The sequence below is a fragment of the Hyperolius riggenbachi genome, chromosome 2 (genome assembly GCF_040937935.1).
Source record: "Hyperolius riggenbachi isolate aHypRig1 chromosome 2, aHypRig1.pri, whole genome shotgun sequence".
In the NCBI taxonomy this organism is placed as follows: domain Eukaryota; kingdom Metazoa; phylum Chordata; class Amphibia; order Anura; family Hyperoliidae; genus Hyperolius; species Hyperolius riggenbachi.
Window position 1 is genome coordinate 345,675,018 of NC_090647.1, and position 26,978 is coordinate 345,701,995.

The 26,978-nt window shown below is 48.2% G+C and overlaps 1 protein-coding gene across 1 annotated transcript in view; it reads left to right on the forward strand.

The window, feature by feature from the left end:
• LOC137544458 (glutathione S-transferase Mu 5-like) overlaps positions 1–26,978 on the forward strand; it is a 117,300-nt gene that overhangs the window by 38,367 nt on the left and 51,955 nt on the right. The window contains exons 3-4 of the mRNA XM_068265539.1: positions 9,297–9,361; positions 19,012–19,093. Of these exons, the coding sequence (XP_068121640.1) occupies positions 9,297–9,361; positions 19,012–19,093 (147 nt within the window). The remainder of the gene's footprint in view (positions 1–9,296; positions 9,362–19,011; positions 19,094–26,978) is intronic.

The following is a 26,978-nucleotide window of genomic DNA, read 5'->3' on the forward strand; positions in this document are numbered from 1 at the left end:
CTCGCCTGGAGTGACAAATGACTAGAGGCACCCCTGACATAGGCTGTCAAAAGACACAGGAAAGGTCTCCTATTGTTATGGACTAAAAGATCTAGGGCCTCGATTCATAAAGCATTCCCGCATTCGGAAATGCTGAAAACTGCTCACTTTACCGACCACACAGCAAAATCTGTATTCATAAAGGCTTTTTCCGCATGAAAAGCCGACATTCGCGAGCAGAGTGATCAATCACCGCCTTGCGCGGTGATTATCATAGCAAAAGTAACAAATGTCAATTCATAAAGATTAGAGGTAGCGGTATGCGGACGGGTATTACCGCTACCTCTGATGTGGCGAGAAGCGTGCGGAATACAGTGCAGTGAATGGGACAGACCTCCCAAGCAGCTGCACAGAGAACACCGCACGGAGGGATTCCGCCTGCTTCTCCTGTTTCCGCATGCCTACCGACAGCCTAACGCCTGCCTACAGCGGAATATCTCCGCACGCCTGTCACAAGTAGCAACATTTTTATGAATTACCACCCTGAAGGCGGAAATACCGACAGCGGTGTTTCCCCACTCGACGTTACCTTCCCGACAGCACTTTTATGAATCGAGGCCTAGAAGTATGTGGGCTTTACAGAATGGCCTTTTCTTTGATAGTTGTCGTTTTTTTTTTTTTGTTTTTTTTTTTGTGTGAATTAACAGTGGGTATGAACCAATAATCCCAGCTACATAGAGCCAGGGATGTACATCGGATGAAATCCGAATGAGTTTCATTCGGATTCCATCCAGGTAATTAAAGCACCCGAGCAGGTGTGCGAGAGGAGGTTAAACTTACCCAGTAGGCATCTTCTTTAACCCGTCCCACTCTGCGTTCCAAGCCGCGGTCACGTGATTACAAACCCTTCCTCCTTCCGAGTTGCAGGAAGTATAGTAGTCATGTGTCACAGCTTAGAACTCAGCGGGGGACGGGTTAAAGAAGATGCCTGCTGGGTAAGTTTAACCCCCTCTCGCACACCCGCTCATGTGCTTTTAATTGAATTGAATTAAATCTGATTTCATCCGGTGAGCATTCCAGCATAGCTCTAGGATGCCTCCTCAATTCACACTGTCATGCAAACTATACACCCTGTTCCAAACCCCCCCCCCCCTTACATAAAAAAAAACACTACAGGTTTCACCCCCTCAGTGGGGAGCATTGCCAGTGGTACGAAAGTGCCTAGTGCTAAAGTGCCATATTTATGATACCATAAGCATTCACATCATAGTAGCCTGTTGGCCAAATCAACAGCCAACCCTTAGGGCCCGTTCACACTTAAAATCGCAGAACGCCGGTGATTACCGCGAAAAATCACTGGACACTGCGGCGGTTTTGGAGCGATCGCGTTTAGCGTGCTATGCACACTAATCACGATTGCAAATCGCGGAACGCTCGTCGCCGGCAAACCGCTGCATGAGAACACTGCCACTCGCTACATTGTGTAGCGGTTCTTGCAGAACCGCTAGCGGTTTGCCGTGAGCGGGAATCGGGTGATTCCCGCTAAGGTGTGAACGGGCCCTGAGTGTCGACTGTTGTCCATTTCATAGTGCTGTAAGAAGGGATGGGTGGGGTGTGACATCATCCTAGTCAAATTCCCCCCCCTCCCCAATCTACCTGTTTAAGATTGGGTCCTCCCAGCGTCAGTCAGCATGTTTGTGCCAATCCAAAAGCAAGTAACTATACTCGCACATTCTTCCCTATTATCCACCCAGTAGAATGCCACCACAATAAAGTATATCAGACTTATATCTAAGTGCAGCAATGTCTGTGTAAAACCGCTGACATAGAAGTGGTACCCAAGATATGTGGTGTAATATTCTTTAACAGCCACTTCCGCCTGCATGAGTATGTCACCGCTAGAGATGACCTGAACGGTTCCCTGGCGAACGGTTCCCGGTGAACTTCCGTGGTTCGCGATCGTGGAGAACCGCAAGCTTTAGTAGAAGTTCGGTTCCCCCCCCCATAATGCATCATTAGGGTCAACTTTGACCCTCTACATCACAGTCAGCAGGCACATTGTAGCCAGTCAGGCCACACTCCCTCCTGGAGCCACCCACTCCCCCCCCCCCTTATAAAAGGCAGGCACCGCCGACCATTCTACTCACTCGTGTGCCTGCAGTAAATAGAGAAGAGACAACTGCTGTAGACTCTCTCATAGGGAAAGATTAGTTAGGCTCTTGTAGGCTTGCTCCTTGCTGATTCTTATTGCTAAAATAGCACCCCACAACAGCTCTTTTGAGAGCTGTTCTTGTATTTTTTTTTTTTTTAATTATTATTATTTTATTTATTTATTTATTTATTTATTTTGTGACCCACTGACACTTGTGTTGCATAGACACCCTTGATAACTCATACTGGGTGTGTGCCACTGCCAGGCCCAACAGTGTGTGTGTGTGTGTGTGTGTGTGTGTGTGTGTGTGTGTGTGTGTGTGTGTGTGTGTGTGTGTGTGTGTGTGTGTGTGTGGTGTGCACATTACCCATCACTGCATATACTTACCTGTTGTTCACTGTGCACCCACCCACCTACGTGAGCGCACGCATTGTCACTGTGCCTGTCCGGTACCTGGCGTCTTTCATGCTGTCCAGCCTGTTGAGGGACCCCCGTATAAAAAAAAACTCAAGGGGAATGAGCTGTACTGGGTCGCCACACTACTAGACCCTCGGTTTAGGCACAACGTGGCGGACATGTTACCAACTTGCCAGAAGTCAGAAAGGATGCAGCACATGCAGAACAAGCTGTCAACTATGCTTTACAATGCATTTTTTTTTAAGGGTGATGTCACAGCACAACGCAATAAAGGTACCACTGCCAGTAATCCTCCTCCCAAGACCACGCAGGCAAGGACAGGACGCTCCAGCGATCTCATGGTGATATCGGACATGCGGACATTCTTTAGTCCAACGCCACGACTTAGCGCTTCCAGATCCACCCTCCACCAACGCCTTTCACTTGAATGGGTGGCAGACTTGCCCTCCATAACAGATTCTTGTTGCAGGCAGTGAACAGCCAGCAGAAAAAGTAATATAAAAAAATAGATATAAGCTTTAACTATGTTCGAGAAAGAACCATTGACAGTTGATAAGGCAGTCAGACATTACCTGACATCACTGAGTGAGGAAGAGCAATCTCGCCATGGTGTGCACCAGTCCAGCACGGCCGTCACTATGCAAACAGCTGTTTTCGGTGTGTTACACAGTGAAGCAGTACTCGAATTACACTCCCTGATATATGTATACACATGCAAGATGTTTTAACCTCCTTGCCGGTTATCCCGAGCTCAGCTCGGGGTAACCTGCGTAGGAGGATTTCTCAGGCCCCGCTGCGCTGATTTTCAATTTTTTTTTCCTACACGCAGCTAGCACTTTGCTAGCTGCGTGTGGTACGCGATCGCCGCCGCTACCCGCCGACTCGCCGCTACCCGCCCCCCCAGACCCGAGCGCAGCCTGGCCAATCGGTGCCAGGCAGCGTTGAGGGGTGGATTGGGATTCCCTCTGACGTCCATGACGTCGGTGACGTCATCCCGCCCCGTCGCCATGGCGACTGGGGAAGCCCAGCAGGAAATCCCGTTCTGAACGGGATTTCCTGCTTACTCTGATCGCCGGAGGCTGCCCCCTTGCCGCGGGAATTGGACCGGCAAGAGGGTTAAAGCACTTTAGGCCGGCAATTTAGCATTCAATGTATTTTCTGCCCTTAAAACGCTGCTTTGTGGTTTAAGCAGATTTTTCCCCAGGACTTTTGGCGTGTATCCCACTCCGCCATGCCCCCCCTCCAGGTGTTAGACCCCTTGAAACATCTTTTCCATAACTTTTGTGGCCAGCATAAATTTTTCTAGTTTTTAAAGTTCGCCTCCCCATTGAAGTCTATTGCGGTTCGAGCGAACCGAACTTTTTGCGGAAGTTCGTGAACCAAACATCGGAGGTTTGGGCCATCTCTAGTTACCGCCTTCCAGCTGCATGATTGGCCCCGACCTCTCCATGGACAGGACCAACCCTTATGCTGCCGCCACTCAGAAGTCTGTAGCTGTATGCGTTCAGCCAATCTGATACTCGGGCATGTAACGCCCAATTACCTACGTCAGGTACGCCAAGCCCATAGACATACAGATGGCCAGTCAGAACTGAGAATGGGTTGGGCTGAACTGTCCTACCTTCACTGTTTGTAAACAAATAAACCTTGGATATGTATTTATAACAATCAAAGGCTTTCTATTCAAGATTGCTGGAAATATGTAATCGCGTGTGAAGAGTGGCACAACACTACAATCTCATTGGCATTGGTAGCCAGTTATGGGTGTCCTTGCATAGGTGCACAATTATGCAGCTTTGGCAGGGTGGGGGATTACAATAGAGAGGGGAGCAGCGGGCACACAGGAAATCGGAGCTCTACATATATACACTATCCCAAAACTTTTGTGGTAGTGTTCTGTGGACTGATGGAACAAAATTAGAACTGATGTGGGCCCATGGATCAACACTATGTTTGGAGGTGGAAGAACAAGGCATATGAAGAAAGGAACACCTTGCCTACTGTGAAGCATGGCGGGGTGGTGGTGGTGGTGGGGGGGGGGGGGGGGGTCAATCATGCTTTGGGGCTGTTTTGCTTCTGCAGGTACAGGGAAGCTTCAGCGTGGGAACGGTACCATGAATTCTCTTCCGTACCAGGAGATATTGGATGAAAATGTGATGCAGTCCATCACAAACCTGAGACTTGGGAGACGTTGGACCTTTCAACCGGACAATGATCCCAAGCGTACCTCCAAGTCCACTAGAGCAGTGATGGCTAACCTTGGCACTCCAGCTGTGACAAAACTACAAATCCCATCATGCCTCTGCTTCCCCGAGGTTTTCTTCGAGCTCTCAGAGTATTGCAATGCCTCATGGGATTTGTTGTTCCACCACAGCTGGAGTGCCAAGATTAGCCATCACTGCACTAGAGCATGGTTGTAGATTAAAGGCTGGAATTTTTTGGAGTGGCCATCGCAGTCACCAGACTTAAATCCGATTGAGAACCTCTGGTGGGATTTAAAGAGAGCAGTGTCAGCGCGCAAGCCTAAGAATGTGACTGAACTGGAGGCTTTTGCCCATGAAGAATGGGCTACGATACCTGTAGATCGCTGCAAGACACTTGTGTCAAGCTATGCTTCACGTTTAAAAGCTGGAAAAGGATGTTGTACTAAGAATGAATGTCACTTGGGTGTTGAATAAAACTGATAATGATGTGAGCACAGAAAATACATTTTGTGGTTAATTCATTATAAATGTTACATTTGTCTGACTTACAAGTGCCTCTTTGATTTAATTGTAAACAAGATGACTGAAATGATCAAAATCCATTTCAAACTGGCCAAAACACTTAATTTCATTGGGGGTTGAATAATTTTGAACACGTGTGTGTGTGTGTGTGTTTGTATCTTATTTTCCCCCTTTTAACCACTTGATGACCCACCCTTTACCCCCCCTTAAGGACCAGCGCTGTGTTTAGTGATCTGTGCTGGGTGGGCTCTGCAGCCCCCAGCACAGATCAGGTAGCAGGCAGAGAGATCAGATTGCCCCCCTTTTTTCCCCACTAGGGGGATGATGTGCTGGGGGGGTCCGATCTCTCCTGCCTGCGTGTGGCTGGCGGGGGGGGGGCACCTCAAAGCCCCCCTCCGCGGCGAAATTCCCCACTCCCTCTCCTACCTGCTCCCCCCCGGAGATCGGGGCTGCACAGGACGCTATCCGTCCTGTGCAGCCAGTGACAGGCTGTCCCCGATCTGACTTACGGCGCTGCTGCGCAGCAGCGCCGTACAATGTAAACAAAGCGGACTATTTCCGCTTGTGTTTACATTTAGCCTGCGAGCCGCCATCGTACTGCGTCGCTGGTCCTGCAGCTGCCACTTTGCCGACGCGCGTTATGAGTGCGCGGTCGGCAAGTGGTTAAACAATATCAGTTGCCTGGCAGCTCTGCTGATCCTCTGCCTCTAATACTTTTAGCCATAAACCCTGAACAAGCATGCAGCAGATCAGGTGTTTCTGACAATTTTGTCAGATCTGACAAGATTAGCTGCATGTGGTGTGATTCAGACACTACTGCAGCCAAATAGATTAGCAGGACTGCCAAGCAACTGGCATTGCTTAAAAGGAAGTATGACAGCCTCCACAAACCTCTCACTTTAGGTGTATTTTAAGGGTACTTTCATATTGCATCATAAATTATATTGTAATGGTACGTTCACAACTATTGTGGTGGATTCCATTAGATTGACAGTGTGTGTATGTTTAGTTGCAATGAAGCATACTTCTGTGTACTGTATGCTTCCCCATATGCATTGCAACACACAATGTGATGCATAGTGTGAAAGTACCCAAACTCCCCACTTACTGTCAGAGCGCAAGGTCACTTGGCTGCAGGGTGGACCCACAGCTGCATCAGTATCTAAAGGCAGATCTAGATGAAGGTGCCTTGGAGAAAAATTATATTCTAATCGCATCCTCTGGGTGTCCTCTTTTTGGCACTGGCCCTAAGCATACTCAGAAAATAATTCTTTGTGCATCTTGGAATCTGCAGTGGCAGTGCTGAGTTCCAGTGTGCAGGTCAATGATATTGGCCGCCTCCATGTGAGCCTCTGGGCCCGTGCACACCAAAAAGCTCTAGCATAAAAGCAAACGCTCCAGCACTTTTGAAGTGTAGATTTTGTTTTTTGATTTTTTGTTTGTTTTTTGTGTTTCTAGGCATGTGCATAGCGACTTTTCTAACGTTTTGGTGTGGGTTTTTTTTGTACAGAAGCTCCACTGTAACCAGTGGCGTCCCTACCATGGGGCGGCCAGGAGCGCTCCGCTCCGGGTGTCAGCTCCAGGGGGGGGTGTCATCAAGGCCTCCCCAGAAGCCTTGATGACACAGGAGGGGAAGCAGCGCTGAAGGAGGGGTGGCAGCGTCGGCGGGGAGGGGGGAAATACCCCCCCACATCTCCCTCACCTGGGTCCCCTCCTTCGGCGCTTCCCCTCCACGATTGCCGGCAACGGACACTGACAGGGCGGCTGATAGCCGCCCTCAGTTTACCCGAGCAGGGCTACGGGAAGATGGCCGCCGACGCCCGCACTGGAGACAAAAATAGACGGCAAGATGGCTGCCTGCACTGATGACGCAGCAGGAGACGGCGCGGGACATTCAAGAGGAGCTGCGGAGAGAGAGGCTGCCTGGGATTCGGAAGAGAGGTTTCATCTGCAGGTAAGTGAATGTTTTTTTTTTTTTCTTTTACAGGTGCACCGGCCCGGCCACCCACCGCTGCTGCCCACCTACCCACCGCTGCTGCCCACCTACCCACCACTGCTGCCCACCTACCCACCAGGCTACCCACCGCTGCTGCCCACCTACCCACTGCTGCTGCCCACCTACCCACCAGGCTACCCAGCAGGCTACCCACCGCTGCTGCCCACCTACCCACCGCTGCTGCCCACCTACCCACCACTGCTGCCCACCTACCCACCAGGCTACCCAGCAGGCTACCCACCACTGCTGCCCACCTACCCACCACTGCTGCCCACCTACCCAGCAGGCTACTCACCTCTGCTGCCCACCTACCCACTACTGCTGCCCAACCTACCCACCATTGCTACCCAGCAGGCTGCCCATCTACCCACCAGGCTACCCACCACTGCTGCCCACCTACCCACCTATGCACCACTGCTACCCACCTACCCACCACTGCTGCCCACCTACCCACCAGGCTACCCAGCAGGCTGCCCACCTACCCACCAGGCTACCCAGCAGGCTGCCCACCTACCCACCACTGCTGCCCACCTACCCACCAGGCTGCCCACCTACCCACCAGGCTACCCAGCAGGCTGCCCACCTACCCAACACTGCTGCCCCCCTACCCACCACTGCTACCCAGCAGGCTGCCCATCTACCCACTAGGCAATCAGGCTGCTCACCCTTCACCACCTACCCACCAGGCTATCAGCTTGCCAACACTCAAATCTGCTACCGATATTGTGTATTTTGTGGTCAGATCTGCTACCGACATTGTGTATTTTGTGGTCAGTTTAACTACCGTCATTGTGTATTTTGTTGTCAGTTTAACTACCGATATTGTGTATTTTGTGGTGAAATCTGGTGCTGACATTGTGTATGTTCTGGTCAAATGTGCCGCAAGATTGAATGATTTTTTTCTGGTCAAATCTGCCGACATGATTGAATGTATTTTCTTGTGAAATCTGCTCACATAACGTGCAATGTCTGGTGAAATGTTCTCGCATTACGTGTATTTTATGTTGAAAGCTTCTGACATTTTGTGTATTTTCTGGAGAAAAGCTGCGCAATGATGTGAATTTTCTGGAGAAAGGTTGACTAAAACTTGGGTGCACTTTTAAATTAGCTCCGCCCCATCCGGTCATAGCCACGCCCATTTTTTCGCCGCGGCGCGCAGGTGGTGTACCTGGAGGGGGGGGGGGGGGGTCTTTCAATACCTAGCACCGGGTGTCAAATGCCCTAGGTACGCCACTGACTGTAATCACTCTGATCTAGCAATTTTCCACTTTCCTATACTTAAACTTGAGGCTGATATGACTCTGAAATCAGCAAAAATGCTGCAGGACCCGCATTTGCGTTTGGGGGGAAAAAAGCACATCGCTCTGGTGTGCTCCATCCCATTCAAATACTTTAACTTTTTAATGCGAAAGAGTTTTAAAAGGTGCTCAGAAGGGCTCTTGGTGTGCACCAGCCCTAAGTCTCGCTTATCTATTGCAGTGCATCTGCTACTTTAGAATGCTAGAATGGATTTCATGGGCTCGATGGGAAACTTGTTCTGCCCCCATGAATTGTGGCATACCAAATGCTGAGATTTGGAGGATTTCAGATTACAAGTTAATGTTGGCGTCCTTATGATCAGCATACCTTTTTTGTGTTTTACTAAGCGCTGGTTCACACTGCGAAAGCTTTTTTTTTTTTTTTTTTTTTTTTTTTTTTTATGCTTGTGATTTGAAAATCTAATGCTACGTGTGCGTTATCACCTGAACGATGTAACTTTATAAAAGATCACATATAGCATTGCATTAGCAAGAGCTTTACAAATCACTAGTGCTAAAGTTCGTGTAGTATGAACCAGTCCTAAATGTCATTGAGTAGCTTGTGGAAATCTGGCCCTTCAGGCAGCCTGTAAAAGGTCTAATGCTGCCAAGCAAAATTATTTTCCATTTTCTGCACGGTTTGTGAACCTTTTATTCTAAATTGTATCAGACATGCACAAGCTATAACTTTATTGTTTCATCATTTTATAACCATTCTGTTTCCACAGCTCCTGATTATGACAAGAGTCAGTGGCTGGATGTGAAAGACATGCTTGGCTTGGATTTTCCAAATGTAAGTGACTCCTTTCTAAAGAATTGGAGTTTGGAATTATTGTATCGAATTGTCCTACAAAAGTTCAGGTGGCTTTATTCAGTGCAGTCTCTGCCATTCCATAATCTTATGTGAAGTACACGCATGAGACTACTGTTGGTTGGCAGGGATGGGGAATCGAGCCCTTTGCAACAGTTTAGGACCCATGCTGTACAGACATGTTACTTGCCTCCAGGCTAGAGATGCCTTCTTTTACTATGGAGGGTGCGGAGTGACAAGTGGCCCACGACTGGGTAAGAAGGGAGAACCATACAGTCTAATCTCTCGCCAATGCATCCGAGGGTCCGTGGCTGCTGTGCACACACAAGATTCTCTGCAGAGGTGGTCTTTAGTGGCTTAAAGAGAAACTATTAGCTATAAAATGCCCCACCCAAAAAATACATATGTAATAGGTAAATACTTGCTCTACTTGCATAACAGATGCAGTGTAGACATGGCTTGAACCTCCAATTTTAGGTTTGCAAACCTTGACCGTGAACTTCTGCAAAAGTTCAGGTTCGCGCAAACTTTGCGAACCGCAGTAGACTTCAATGGGCAGGCGAACTTTGAAAACTTCAAACACTAATTCTGGCCACAAAAGTGATGGAAAAGATGTTTCAAGGGGTCTAACACCTAGAGGGGGGCATGGCGGAGTGGGGTACATGCCAAAAGTCCCAGGAAAAATTACAGATTTGTCGCAGAGCAGGATTTTAAAGAGTCTGAAGCGAGACCTCATAGATAGCAGGGGCATGTGTGCCCCTGCTAAAACGCCGCTATCCCGTGGCTTAACGGGGGTTCCTACACCCCCAAATCCCCTCCGTACAGCCGGGGAGTGCTTCCGCATTGGGGCAGGCCTAACCGCCGCCTCTCCCCCACCCATGTGTCTTCCTTCACTGAGAGGGGCGGGGGAGAGGCGGCGATGCACGTCTGAAAGACGCGCTGAGAGGCAGGGCTGCAGCCGTTAGCCCTGCCTCCAGGAAGAGAAAATTTACGACCAAGTTGACCAAGTTTTGTGGGGGTGGGTTTGAGGGTGAAGGGACCACCGTTTAGCCACAGGATAGCGGCGTTTTAGCAGGGGCCCCTGCTAACTATGAGCTCTGAAGCGAGATCTATTCTCGCTTTAGAGTCTCTTTAAGGGCAGAAATCACATTGCATGCTAAATTTGAGGCATAAAGTGCTTTAAAACATCTTGCGTGTGTATACACCAATCAGGTAGTGTAATTGGTGTACTGCTTCACACACTGACAGACCAAACTCACTGTGTAATGCACCGCAAGCAGCTGTTTGTGTAGTGATGGCCATGCTGGACTGGTGCGCATGATGGTGAGAGTGCAGGCGATGGCGGTCTTCAAGCCCATATGATCGCAGGGCTGAGATAGCTCAATTACAGAACAGTGACTGTCCAGCTGATCGCATTTAGTCTGTCCACAATGAAGCAATGACCTTATCTTGGGTCAGGTGTGCCTCCCAACACACTCCTATAGCCGGTCATTGCTTCATTGTGATACGCAAGCCCCTTCACCGTGGCAAGGTAACGATCACGAAGGGGAATTGACACATGTACATGCCTTTTGTTTTGTTGTTGCAGCCGCAGTGCAGCCAGAAAAATTAAGCAGGCATGTACACGCACCAGAAATAAATTTGTTAGTGGCCTTAAATTCAGGAATCCACCTGGAGTTGGTGGTGGCGGAGAAGAGGCCTGCAGGTAAAGATGCTCTGTGGGGGACTGGGGACCGACTTAGTCTTGGGGGCAGGCAGTCACACGGCATGCAGGCAGAGATGCTGTGTGTGGGGACTGACTTCGTCTTTGGGCAGGCCTGACCGTGCTTTGCAGACCACGTGGTCAGATGGACCCTTGACCCAACGCTGTGTGCCAGAGATGACACCACTTGCCTTTTAACATCACAGTACAGTTTGGGTATTGCTTTTTTGAGAAATAATTGCGGCCTGGTATCTTCCACTGTGGTGTGTGGCTTTGCTTTTGTGTGCTGCTTTCCCTCAGGTGGTCATCCAATTGCAGTTTGTGGTTTGTCATCATGTGCCTTCGTAAGGAATTTGTCCCTACGCAGGTCTTGGTCTTTCCACGGCTCAATTTTCAGTGGCAGAGAGTACAGATTGCATTGCTCTCATCTGAGGCAGACACACAAAAAAATTTCCACACCGCTGAGCCCTGTGATGATGGCACTTTGGTGGCTGCCGACTGAATGTTAAGTGGGGTGCCAGAATCAGAGCAGGAGGAGGAAGATGTGCATGGTTCCGTGTGGAAGATGAGGTGTTCTGTGTTAAATGGTCAACTATTCCTGACAATCTTAGGGGTTGATGGCACGCGCCTTCTGAACACTGTACTTTGGTCCAGGGCCGACACTAAATCATGACAGCATGGACCTGCTGGGTGGCCTGCCTCTGCCTGTTTTGTCCATATTGGGGGAGAGGGGGATGAAGTGAAAGATATGCACTGCCTTGATTAATACAATGTGCAGTGAAAGGTATGCAGTGACTGGTATTACAATACAATGTGCAGCTGTCACACACACACACACACAGGTACAGTGAACAGGTATGCAGCGACTGGTATATAAAACTGTGCTGTTATACAGGTGTAGTGAAAGGTATGCACGGGCTGGTATTACAAATGTGCAGTTGACACACACACACACACACACACACACACACACACACACACACACACACACACACACACACACACACACACACACACACACACAGGTGCAGTGAAAAGGTAGGCACTGAATGTGCTGGGCCTGACACAGTAGAGCAATTAGCAAGGGCCAGCTGTGACAGACAGGGCTGTATATGCAGGTGTCAGCGGGCCACACACAAAAAAAGTCACAAGAACATTAGCTCTCAAAAGGGCTGTTTTATGGTGCTTTTTTGCAATACATATCTGCAAGGAGCTAGCTAACAAGCCAAACTAAGCTTTCCCCATCTCTGCAGCAACCTCTTTCACTTCTCTTACTAACACAGCAGCACGCAGAGTGAGAAAATGGCTAACGCTGCTGCCTTTTGTAAAGGAGGGGAGGGGCCTCCAGGAGAGAGTGCAGCCTGAATGGCTGCTATTTGTCTGCTGACACTGATGTAGAGCAGTGTTTCTCAACATTTTATTGGTATGTACCCCTTTTAACACCCTGTACTCACCAAGTACCCCCTAGCATAGTAAACATTATCACAAGTACCCCTTGGCAAATATATATTAACCTTTTTTGGTTCCTGGACGTAGAAACTACGTCCAGGAACCATGCGCGCTACCGCGCACTCCCGCGGCCGATCGCGCGCGTGCACGCGCACTCCCGGCCGCGGATTCGGTAGCCAAGGAATCAATGTATCGGGCTATGGTGCCCGATCACTGATTCCTCTCCCCCGCTGAAAAAGCGGCAGCTTCTCTCGGAAGCTGCGCCTTTTCTGGCCGTTCCCTTCCCGATGAGTCACTCTAAGCGTGAGTTACGCTTAGAGTGACGTCATGTAAACAAACTCATGGCCGCCATCTTGTGGCTAAAAAGTAAAACTACAACTAAAATAAAAAAAAAATAAACATAACACACAATTACATTATAAAACTATACTTTACATCCCACCCTCCCAAAAATACCCAAATAAAATTTTTAATATAAAAAAAAAACCATTACAATTGGAAAAAAAAAACGTAAATATTTACCTAAGGGTCTAAACTTGTTAAATATCAATGTAAGGATGAAATATTTCTATTTTTTTTTTTATTTTAAACTTGTTAATAGTGATGGATGCAAAACGGAAAAAATGCACCTTTATTTCCAAATAAAATATTGTCGCCATACATTGTGATAGGGACATAATTTTAACTGTGTAATAACCGGGACATATAGGCAAATACAAAACGTGAGTTTTAATTATGGACGCATGTATTATTTTAAAACTATAATGGCTGAAAACTGAGAAATGATATTTCCGTTTTTTTTTTCTTATTCTTCCTGTTAAAATGCATTTACAGTAAAGTGGCTCTTAGCAAAATGTACCCCCCAAAGAAAGCCTAATTGGTGGCGGAAAAAACAAGATATAGATCAGTTCATTGTGATAAGTAGTGATAAAGTTATAGGCTAATGAATGGGAGGTGAACATTTCTCAAGGGAAAACGACGGAACCTGAATGGGTTAAATTGTAGTACATGATAATTGGGTCTAAACAATTTACAAGCATTTACTATTGCTTTTAATTAGCTAAAACACTAATTTGGTGTTTAAATAAGATTTATCATTTTTGTAAAACTCTTAAATTTGTTCTTGGTTAAGTATATCAAGCCCGAGTACCCCCTGGAACCATCAGAAGTACCCCCTGGGGTACACGTACCACACGTTGAGAACCTAGGATGTAGAGGGTCAACGTTTAGCCCAATGATGTAGTATAGGAGGCGGGTCGGACTCGCATAAAGTTCACGTTCGGGCCATCACTATTTTAGTGTCCTTGTTTTCATTCAATTTAATTTTATATAGTAAACAAGCATTCTCTTGATGGCAGGGGCCATCTTGCATCCCCTGAGTAGATTCTTCAACAAATTCTGCTGATGCAGCATGCCATGTCACTTCTCTTTTGTGTCTGCGTACGTTTATAGAGCCTGGGGGCATGGGGAGAAAAAAACCTATTAGGAAAAAAGTAAGCTTGTGTGTTTTTTTTTTTTTTTTTAATGTTTGATTTGCCTTGTTAGGATCCTTTTTAAATATGTAACACCCTGCAATAGAACATTGATTTCGGATTTAATGCCTTTAGGTTTAAGTTTAACCACTTAACGACCGCCCCCAGCCGATGGGCGGCGGCAAAGACCGGTCCCAAACGACCGCAATACGCCCATCGGCGGGGGCGGCTGCGGGAGTGGCTATGCGGCGATCGCGTCATTCGTGACGCGATCAGCCGCCGGGGACTGGCTCCGCCCCCCGTTCGCCGTAACCCGCCGGCCGTTCGGAAGCGCCGGCGGGTTACTGGCATCCGGATCGCCGCTGCAACAGTGTATAATAGGCTTTGTAATGTATACAAAGCCTATTATACTGGCTGCCTCCTGCCCTGGTGGTCCCAGTGTCCGAGGGACCACCAGGGCAGGCTGCAGCCACCCTAGTCTGCACCCAAGCACACTGATTTCCCCCCCCTGCCCCCTGATCGCCCACAGCACCCCTCAGACCCCCCCCCTGCCCACCCCCCAGACCACTGTTTGCACCCAGTCACCCCCCTAATCACCCATCAATCACTCCCTGTCACTATCTGTCAACGCTATTTTTTTTTTAAGTCCCTAATCTGCCCCCTACTCCCTCCTGATCACCCCCCCACCCCTCAGATTCTCCCCAGACCCCCCCCCAGACCCCCCCCCCCGTGTACTGTATGCATCTATCCCCCCTGATCACCTGTCAATCACCTGTCAATCACCTGTCAATCACCTGTCAATCACCCGTCAATCACCCCCTGTCACTGCCACCCATCAATCAGCCCCTGATCTGCCCCTTGCGGGCAATCTGATCACCCCCCCACACCAATAGATCGCCCGCAGATCCGACATCAGATCACCTCCCAAATCCATTGTTTACATCTATTCTCTCCTCTAAACACCCACTAATTACCCATCAATCACCCCCTATCACCACCTGTCACTGTTACCCATGAGATTAGACCCTAATCTGCCCCTTGCGGGCACCCAATCACCTGCCCACACGCTCAGATTGCCCTCAGACCCCCCCCCCTTATCAATTCGCCCGTGCAATATTTACATCTGTTCTCCCCTGTAATAACCCACTGATTACCTGTCAATCACCCATCAATCACCCCCTGTCACTGCCACCCATCAATCACCCCCTGTCGGTGCCACCCATCGATCAGCCCCTACCCTGCCCCTTGAGGGCAATCTGATCACCCACCCACACCAATAGATCGCCCGCAGATCCGACATCAGATCACCTCCCAAATCCATTGTTTACATCTATTCTCTCCTCTAAACACCCACTAATTACCCATCAATCACCCCCTATCACCACCTGTCACTGTTACCCATCAGATTAGACCCTAATCTGCCCCTTGCGGGCACCCAATCACCCGCCCACACCTCAGAACGCCCTCAGACCCCAGCCCTGATCACCTCGCCAGTGCATTGCTTGCATCTATTTCCCCCCTCTAATCACACCTTGAGACACCCATCAATCACCTCCTGTCACCCCCTAGCACACCTACCCATCAGATCAGGCCCTAATTTGCCCCGTGTGGGCTCCTGATCACTCGGCCAAACCCTCAGATCCCCCTCAGACCCCCTTCCGATCACCTCCCCAGTGCATTGATTGCATCTATTTTCCCCTCTAACCGCCCCCTGAGACACCCATCAATCACCTCCTGTCACCCCCCTAGCACTCCTATCCATCAGATCAGGCCCAATACATCCTGTCATCTAAGAGGCCACCCTGCTTATGACCGATTCCACAAAATTTGCCCCCTCATAGACCACCTGTCATCAAAATTTGCAGATGCTTATACCCCTGAACAGTCATTTTGAGAAATTTGGTTTCCAGACTACTCACAGTTTTGGGCCCGTAAAATGCCAGGGCAGTATAGGAACCCCACAAGTGACCCCATTTTAGAAAGAAGACACCCCAAGGTATTCTGTTAGGTGTATGATGAGTTCATAGAATATTTTATTTTTTGTCAAAAGTTAGCGGAAATTGGATTGTTATTGTTTTTTTCACAAAGTGTCATTTTTCACTAACTTGTGAGAAAAAATAAAATCTTCTATGAACTCACCATACCCCTAACGGAATACCTTGGGGTGTCTTCTTTCTAAAATGGGGTCACTTGTGGGGTTCCTATACTGCCCTGGCATTTTAGGGGCCCTAAACCGTGAGGAGTAGTCTAGAAAACAAATGCCTCAAAATGACCTGTGAATAGGACGTTGGGCCCCTTAGCGCACCTAGGCTGCAAAAAAGTGTCACACATGTGGTATCGCCATACTCAGGAGAAGTAGTATAATGTGTTTTGTGGTGTATTTTTACACATACCCATGCTGGGTGGGAGAAATCTCTCTGTAAATGGACAATTGTGTGTAAAACAAATAAAAAAATGTGTCATTTACAGAGATATTTCTCCCACCCAGCATGGTTATATGTAAAAATACACCACAAAACACATTATACTACTTCTTCTGAGTACGGCGATACCACATGTGTGACACTTTTTTGCAGCCTAACTGTGCTAAGGGGCCCAAAGTCCAATGAGTACCTTTAGGATTTCACAGGTCATTTTGAGACATTTGGGTTCAAGACTACTCCTCACGGTTTAGGGCCCCTAAAATGCCAGGGCAGTATAGGAACCCCACAAGTGACCCCATTTTAGAAAGAAGACACCCCAAGGTATTCTTTTAGGTGTATGATGAGTTCATAGAAGATTTTATTTTTTGTCACAAGTTAGCGGAAATTGATATGTATTGTTTTTTTTTTCACAAAGTGTCATTTTCCGCTAACTTGTGACAAAAAAAAAATCTTCTATGAACTCACCATACTCCTAACAGAATACCTTGGGGTGTCTTCTTTCTAAAATGGGGTCACTTGTGGGGTTCCTATACTGCCCTGGCATTTTAGGGGCCCTAAACCGTGAGGAGTAGTCTAGAATCCAAATGCCTCAAAATGACCTGTGAATAGGACGTTAGGCCCCTTAGCGCACCTAGGTTGCAAAAAAGTGTCACACATGTGGTATCGCCGTACTCAGAAGAAGTAGTATAATGTGTTTTGGGGTGTATTTTTATACATACCCATGCTGGGTGGGAGAAATCTCTCTGTAAATGGACAATTGTGTGTAAAAAAAATCAAATAATTGTCATTTACAGAGATATTTCTCCCACCCAGCATGGGTATGTGTAAAAATACACCCCAAAACACATTATACTACTTCTCCTGAGTACGGCGGTACCACATGTGTGGCACTTTTTTGCACCCTAAGTGCGCTAAGGGGCCCAAAGTCCAATGAGTACCTTTAGGATTTCACAGGTCATTTTGCCACATTTGGTTTCAAGACTACTCCTCACGGTTTAGGGCCCCTAAAATGCCAGGGCAGTATAGGAACCCCACAAATGACTCCATTTTAGAAAGAAGACACCCCAAGGTATTCCGTTAGGAGAATGGCGAGTTCATAGAAGATTTTATTTTTTGTCACAAGTTAGCGGAAAATGACACTTTGTGAAAAAAAACAATTAAAATCAATTTCCGCTAACTTGTGACAAAAAAAAAAAATCTTCTATGAACTCACCATACATCTAACGGAATACCTTGGGGTGTCTTCTTTCTAAAATGGGGTAATTTGTGGGGTTCCTATACTGTCCTGGCATTTTAGGGGCCCTAAACCGTGAGGAGTAGTCTTGAAACGAAATTTCTCAAAATGACCTGTGAAATCCTAAAGGTACTCATTGGACTTTGGGCCCCTTAGCGCAGTTAGGGTGCAAAAAAGTGCCACACATGTGGTATCGCCGTACTCAGGAGAAGTAGTATAATGTGTTTTGGGGTGTATTTTTCCACATACCCATGCTGAGTGGGAGAAATATCTCTATAAATAGACAATTGTGTGTAAAAAAAATAAAAAAATTGTCATTTACGGAGATATTTCTCCCACCCAGCATGTGTATGTGTAAAAATACACCCCAAAACACATTATACTACTTTTCCTGAGTACGGCAATACCACATGTGTGGCACTTTTTTGCGGCCTAACTGCGCTAAGGGGCCCAAAGTCCAATGAGCATCTTTAGGCTTTACAGGGGTGCTTACAATTAGGCACCCCCCAAATGCCAGGACAGTAAACACACCCCACAAATGACCCCATTCTGGAAAGTAGACACTTCAAGGTATTCAGAGAGGAGCATAGTGAGTCCGTGGCAGATTTCATTTTTTTTTGTCGCAAGTTAGAAGAAATGGAAACTTTTTTTTTTTTTTTTTTTTTGTCACAAACTGTCATTTTCCGCTAACTTGTGACAAAAAATAAAATCTTCTATGAACTCACCATGCCTCTCACTGAATACTTTGGGATGTCTTCTTTCCAAAATGGGGTCATTTGGGGGGTATTTGTACTATCCTGGAATTTTAGCCCCTCATGAAACATGACAGGTGCGCAGAAAAGTCAGAGATGCTTGAAAATGGGAAAATTCACTTTTGGCACCATAGTTTGTAAACGCTATAACTTTTACCCAATCCAATAAATATACACTGAATGTTTTTTTTTTTATCAAAGACATGTAGCAGAATAACTTTCGCGCTCAAATGTATAGGAAATTTTACTTTATTTGAAAAATGTCAGCACAGAAAGTTAAAAAAGTCATTTTTTTGACAAAATTCATGTCTTTTTTGATGAATATAATAAAAAGTAAAACTCGCAGCAGCAATCAAATAGCATCAAAAGAAAGCTGTATTAGTGACAAGAAAAGGAGGTAAAATTCATTTAGGTGGTAGGTTGTATGACCGAGCAATAAACCGTGAAAGCTGCAGTGGTCTGAATGGAGAAAAAGGCTCTGGTCCTTAAGGGGCGAAAAGACTGTGGTCCCGAAGTGGTTAATCTGTTTCCTAAGCCTTAAAGTCTGTTTTGTAAATTCTGTAACTGACATTAGATGCTAACGTTGATGTTGTTTTGCAGCTGCCATACCTGATAGATGGAGATGTTAAACTGACACAGAGTAATACTATCCTGCGCTATATTGCACGCAAGCATGGATTGTGTAGGTATCCGCTTCAGACTTTGTCCAAGTCTTATAGAATGTTATTCATGTGTTTATTTTATTTGCTTCCATATTTTTCTACTGCTGGGCAGATCTAGAGCTATATTTTTAGATTTCACTCAAAAACTGCAACATGGATGACGTTTCCCTTTTTAATGCTCCAGAAGACCTATCTGTATTGTAAATGGTGCTTTTATTGCTTGTTCACACTACAAGAGCTTTTCTAAGCGGTTTGAGATTTTAAAGCTCTTGCTAATTAAAATCCTATGTATGTGTTCTTACTGGAGCGATGTGATTTTGTAACAATAGCATCACATTAGCAAGAGCTTTTCAAAATCACTAGCGCTTAAAAAGCATTTTGTAGTGTGAACAAGCCCTTAGGGCCCATTCACACTACAAGAGATTTTTAAAGCTCTTGCCAATGCAATCCTATGGGGGATTTTTACAAAATCACATCACTCCAATGTGAACACTCACATAGGATAAAATTAGCAAGAGCTTTTAAAATCACAAACTCTTAGAAAAGCTCTGGTAGTGTGAACAAACCCTAATTGACCATTTTTAACAAGTATTAAGAATATAGGCTATGTTCACACTATAAATCGCCAGTGCTTGAAAGCACTGAACAATTTTTTTGCGATTTCCCTACGCCTTCTAAGTGCTTTTCTAAACTTTTGCAGAGCAATTTTTTTCCACTTCTGGACATCAGACAGGAAGTGGAACGCTTTCACCCAGAAATTAATATATACAATGTATTTATTCATAGAAGCGCTCACTATACAAAGCCCTTTTTCAAGCGCTTTGTTTTTTTTTTGTTTTTTTTTTATTATAGGCAAATCACCCCGCCTCCCCAAAATGGTACAGGCAGCGCTTCTTGGAGCGGATTTCAAACAAACCGCTCAAATGTGAACAATCTCATAGGGAATTATTGCACAAGGGCTTTTAGGGCGATTTTCAAAATCGCCGGTGCGTAAAAAAACAAACAAACCTGAAAACGCTCTAAGAGTGAACAAGCCCTAACAGAACATTGTAATACATATTTGTTGATTGATGGGCAACAACACTACACCTTTGTTTGCCACCATATTGCAGAACGTGTGATAACTTGACACTCCTCACAGCAACAGCACTGGAGATAGAACTGTTAGACGTCTTCAAAGTTTAACTTTTTCATCTCGAAGGATTTTTCCTCTCAAAAAAACAGCATTTTTCACCCGTCAGCGCTCCTTCCATTCATTCACCTATAACTTTATTACTACTTATCACAACGAAACAATCTATCTTGTTTTTTTCGCCACTGATTAGGCTTTCTTTGGGGGGTACTTTTTGCTAAGAATTTATTCTAACTCAGTTTTAATAAGAATAATAAGAAAAAAATTGAAGAAAATAATTATTTCTCAGTTTTTGTACATTATATTTTAAAAATAAAACAGGCTACCGTAATTAAAACCCACACGGTTTATTTGCCCGTTTGTATTGGTTATTGCAATGTTTAAAATGTTTCCCTAGTACAATGTATGTTGCCAATATTTCATTTGGAAATAAAGGTGCTTTTTTTAAGTTTTGCGTCTATCGCGAATTACAAGCCCATAAGTTATAAAGTAATTGTAGTATACAGTTTTTGTATACATATTAAAAAAGTTCAGTCCCTAAGGTAACAAAGTTTTTTTGTTTTGTTTTTGTTTTAATTAAAAATAATTAAAAAAATGGTAACTTTAGGGGAGTGTGGGAGGTCTAATAATAATAATAATAATAATAATAATAATAATAATAATAATCGACTGAAAAAAAGTGGATGTAGTATTACAATTTGGCCACAAGATGTCCTCAGTGGTGACTTCAGCTCCGTACCGTTTTTGTACGGAAACGGACGCACTAGGCGTACAGGATTCATGAATGGCAGAGCCGTCTGTATGGACGGTTGCAGCCATACACACAGGGAATTAGATCAATGAATGGGATTTGTTTTTCCTATTCATTGATCTAACAGCGGGCAATTGGTGGTAATGAGCGGTGGTACCGAGCGCGGGGGGGGGGGGCGTTGGCGGCGGGAGGGACGTAGTAGCTACACCACTGCAGAGTTATGGCATTTTGCAGGGACATAGTTACTCATTCCGGGGGAGGGGAAATGGTTAAAGGGAACCGGAGATGTACAATGGGAAAATGAAAAAGCTGTTATACATACCTGGGGCTTTCTCCAGCCCCATACGCACAGATCGATCCCACGCCGCCATCCACCGCTGCCCGCATCTACGAGAACCGGCTCCCATCATCGGAGCCAGCTACGCAGGAGAAGTGCGCCCTCTACAAATCCCTCCAGCGGCTGCAGCAGAGATATGCAAACAGTGCACTTCCCTTACGCTTAGACTGGCTCCGACTGACGGAACAGCGGGGATCCGGTTCCCGAGGCTGCGAGCAGCAGAGGACGGCGGCGTGGGATCAATCAGAGCGTATGGGGCTGGAGGAAGCCCCAGGTATGTATAAAATCTTTATTTTTTTTCATCTCTGGTTCCCTTTAAGGAGTTTATTCAGCAAAACAGATATACAGGTGTGTTCATCAGCAATCTTCATTACATGTTCATTACCTCAGCGAAGCAATCAATCTGTAGTAAGTAATCTTAAGCGCTTCATGCTCTTGGTCCATTAATTGTGAATCGACCAGGCTTTACCTTACGAACATCTGTGCTACGTTGTGCTAAGACAGCACTTGGCTAAATGCAGCATACAGATGCTGGAAGTTGCAAGAAGTTAGAAGTGAATAGAAGTAGGAGTTACTAGGAGAAAGGGGCAGTGCTCAGAGGCGTATCTACAGACGTGCAGGCGTGGCTAATGCCCTGGGCGCCGCCTCCTTCCAGCTACTAGGGGGGCGCAGTTCCCTCTTCCTCCTCCCTGTGCTGTGAAAGCTCGCTTCTGCCCTCCACTCACGCTGTGTAAATAAAGAGGGGACAGAGCACATTACAGCTTCCCTCCCCCTTCCCTTCATCTGTATCAGTGACGGTATTAGCTCAGGTCCTGCAGCCATCAACCCTGCCCGAGCACTAGTGATGGGAATTCTGGCTCTTCTCAGAGAATCGGCTCTTCTGAATCGGCTCCCATTAAAGAGCCGGCTCTTACGGCTCTCAATCGGCTCTTCATTAAATATCACTGGACACCACTCAGAATCTGAGTAAAAGCCCCGCCCCCGTCTCCATGACAACTCCAGACTGCTTCGCTGACTGGGGCAATCCCTCCTGCTACTGCTCTGCTCCGCCCCATACACTCCTACAAGCTGCAACTACAGGACTACATCTCCCAGCATGCCTCAGCGCCCTTTATTACACAGCAAAGCAGAGCTGTGTGGGGCGGCTGAGGCATCGGCTCTTTTAAAACTTAGAGCCGGCTCGTTCGCGAACGACCCATCACTACCGAGCACGGAAGATCAGTGATGGCTGCTCAGGGCTTCTCTGCTGGGGAATCCTGCAGCTCCGTATTGCCTGCTCGCTCTCCCTCCCTCCTCAGCTGCTGGGGACAGTAAACATATCAGCAGTCATTTCCCCACCACACAGGATAACACAGAAAGTCAGTGACAGGCAGATCGACATCTCTCCCCCTCCACAGCTGCTCTACAATCGCCTGGCTGGTCTTCCTGCTTCTCTGAACAGACCCAGCTGGATGATTACAGAGTGGCTGCAGGAAGTGGAGAGATGTAGATCTGCTGGTCACTGAACTTCTGTGCTACACTTGGTGGGGCAATGAGTGCGGAAACACTGAGTACCTACCCCACACTAGCCAGATTCTGCTATCCATCCACCCATCCAGATTCTGCCATCCATCCACCCATCCACCCCAGCCAGATTCTGCCATTCATCCATCCACCCCGTCCAGATTCTGCCATCCATCCACCCCGAGCCAGATTCTTCCACCCATCCACCCCAGCCAGATGCTGCCATCCACCCCAGCCAGATGCTGCCATCCATCCATCCATCCAACCCAGCCAGATTCTGCCATCCATCCATCCCAGCCAGATTCTGCCATCCATCCACCCCAGCCAGATTCTGCCATCCATCCATCCATCCATCCACCCCAGCCAGATTCTGCCTTCCATCCACCCCAGCCAGATTCTGCCATCCATCCATGCACCCCAGCCAGATTCTGCCATCCATCCATCCACCCGCCCCAGCCAGATGCTGCCACCCGCCCCAGCCAGATGCTGCCACCCGCCCCAGCCATATGCTGCCACACGCCCCAGTCAGATGCTGCCACCCGCCCCAGCCAGATGCTGCCACCCACCCCAGCAAGCAGCCAGATGCTGCCCCCACCCACCTCAGCATGCAGCCAGACTATTTAATTTTGAGGCACATGGCTACTTAAATCTAAAATATAGGGGACCATGGCTATTCAATTTATGTTACAGGGACACTTTAAACTAGTAATGGGGGGGGGGGGGGGGGGGGCGCAAATTTACTGTTTGCCATAGGCGCCATATTACTCAGATATGCCCCTGGCAGTGCTTTCCCCAAGACCATCAGTTCCTTATGAACAGCCGGTCAAGGGTTAACCCTTGACTCCCCAGTGGGTGAAGTCAGCTGTCGGTCATCTCCTCAGCCTGTCAAAGGCTGGAACCCCCCCCCCCCCCATCTTTCCAGTGACCTGTCCCTTTGTTCTTAGAACGCGGTTTTCTGTTCCTTGGGTATTTTTTACCTTTAGGAAATATGAAAACACTTGAGGTTTTACCCCGCTGCAGCCTGGATGTCAGTGCATCTTGAGCTGATACCGCGCCCCGGCCTTGTGGGAGACACAGCACAATGTTTCTACATTGTGCTTCTAGAAATGCCACTCGCTCACTGACTCGCTCACTGACTCGCTCACTGACTCGCTCACTGACTCTCTGACTCGCTCACAGACTCGCTCACTGACTCTCTGACTCGCTCACTGACTCTCTGACTCGCTCACTGACTCTCTGACTCGCTCACTGACTCTCTGACTCGCTCACTGACTCACTCGCTCACTGACTCACTCGCTCACTGACTCGCTCACTGACTCGCTCACTGACTCACTGACTCGCTCACTGACTCACTGACTCGCTTGCTCACTGACTCGCTCACTGACTCGCTCACTGACTCGCTCACTGACTCGCTCACTGACTCGCTCACTGACTCGCTCACTGACTCGCTCACTGACTCTCTGACTCGCTCACTGACTCTCTGACTCGCTCACTGACTCGCTCACTGACTCTCTGACTCGCTCACTGACTCTCTGACTCGCTCACTGACTCTCTGACTCGCTCACTGACTCACTCGCTCACTGACTCGCTCACTGACTGACTCGCTCACTGACTAGCTCACTGACTTGCTCACTGACTCGCTCACTGACTCGCTCACTGACTCGCTCACTGACTCTCTGACTCGCTCACTGACTCGCTCACTGACTCTCTGACTCGCTCACTGACTCTCTGACTCGCTCACTGACTCTCTGACTCGCTCACTGACTCTCTGACTCGCTCACTGACTCTCTGACTCGCTCACTGACTCACTCGCTCACTGACTCGCTCACTGACTGACTCACTCACTGACTCGCTCACTGACTAGCTCACTGACTCGCTCACTGACTCGCTCACTGACTCGCTCACTGACTCGCTCACTGACTCTCTGACTCGCTCACTGACTCGCTCACTGACTCTCTGACTCGCTCACTGACTCTCTGACTCGCTCACTGACTCTCTGACTCGCTCACTGACTCTCTGACTCGCTCACTGACTCACTCGCTCACTGACTCGCTCACTCACTGACTCGCTCACTGACTCGCTCACTGACTCGCTCACTGACTCGCTCACTGACTCGCTCACTGACTCACTGACTCGCTCACTCACTGACTCGCTCACTGACTCAACTCACTGACTCGCTCACTGACTCACTCACTGACTCACTGACTCACTGACTCACTCGCTCACTGACTCACTCGCTCACTGACTCACTCGCTCACTGACTCACTCGCTCACTGACTCGCTCACTGACTCGCTTACTGACTCACTGACTCACTCGCTCACTGACTCACTCGCTCACTGACTCACTCGCTCACTGACTCACTCGCTCACTGACTCACTCGCTCACTGACTCACTCGCTCACTGACTCACTCGCTCACTGACTCACTCACTGACTCGGTCACTCACTGACTCGGTCACTGACTCGGTCACTGACTCGGTCACTGACTCACTCACTGACTCGCTCGCTCACTGACTCGCTCGCTCACTGACTCGCTCGCTCACTGACTCGCTCGCTCACTGACTCGCTCACTCACTCACTGACTCGCTCGCTCGCTCACTCACTGACTCGCTCGCTCACTCACTGACTCGCTCACTCACTCACTGACTCGCTCACTTACTCACTGACTCGCTCACTCACTGGCTCACTCACTCACTCACTGACTCGCTCACTCACTGACTCGCTCACTCACTCACTGACTCGCTCGCTCACTCACTCACTCACTGACTCACTCACTGGCTCGCTCGCTCACTGACTCACTCGCTCACTTACTGACTCGCTCACTGACTCACTGACTACTCGCTCACTCACTGACTCCTCGCTCACTCACTGACTCCTCGCTCACTCACTGACTCCTCGCTCACTCACTGACTCCTCGCTCACTCGCTCACTCACTGACTCCTCGCTCACTCACTGACTCACTCGCTCACTCGCTCACTCACTGACTCCTCGCTCACTCACTGACTCACTCGCTCACTTGCTCACTCACTGACTCCTCGCTCACTCACTGACTCCTCGCTCGCTCACTGACTCCTCGCTCGCTCACTGACTCCTCGCTCGCTCACTGACTCCTCGCTCGCTCACTGGCTCGCTCGCTCGCTCACTGACTCCTCGCTCGCTCACTGGCTCGCTCGCTCGCTCACTGACTCACTCGCTCACTCACTGACTCCTCGCTCACTCACTGACTCCTCGCTCACTGACTCACTCACTGACTCCTCGCTCACTCACTGACTCCTCGCTCACTGACTCACTCACTGACTCCTCGCTCACTCACTGACTCGCTCGCTCACTCACTGACTCACTCGCTCACTCACTGACTCCTCGCTCACTCACTGACTCCTCGCTCACTCACTGACTCCTCGCTCACTCACTGACTCCTCGCTCACTCACTGACTCCTCGCTCACTCACTGACTCCTCGCTCACTCACTGACTCCTCGCTCACTCGCTCACTCACTGACTCCTCGCTCACTCACTGACTCCTCGCTCACTGACTCACTCACTGACTCCTCGCTCACTCACTGACTCCTCGCTCACTGACTCACTCACTGACTCCTCGCTCACTCACTGACTCGCTCGCTCACTCACTGACTCACTCGCTCACTCACTGACTCCTCGCTCACTCACTGACTCCTCGCTCACTCACTGACTCCTCGCTCACTCACTGACTCCTCGCTCACTCACTGACTCCTCGCTCACTCACTGACTCCTCGCTCACTCACTGACTCCTCGCTCACTCACTGACTCCTCGCTCACTCACTGACTCGCTCACTCACTGACTCGCTCACTCACTCACTGACTCGCTCACTCACTGACTCGCTCGCTCACTCACTCACTGACTCGCTCACTCACTGACTCACTCACTGGCTCGCTCGCTCACTGACTCACTCGCTCACTTACTGACTCGCTCACTGACTCACTGACTCCTCGCTCACTCACTGACTCCTCGCTCACTCACTGACTCCTCGCTCACTCACTGACTCCTCGCTCACTCACTGACTCCTCGCTCACTCGCTCACTCACTGACTCCTCGCTCACTCACTGACTCACTCGCTCACTCGCTCACTCACTGACTCCTCGCTCACTCACTGACTCACTCGCTCACTTGCTCACTCACTGACTCCTCGCTCACTCACTGACTCCTCG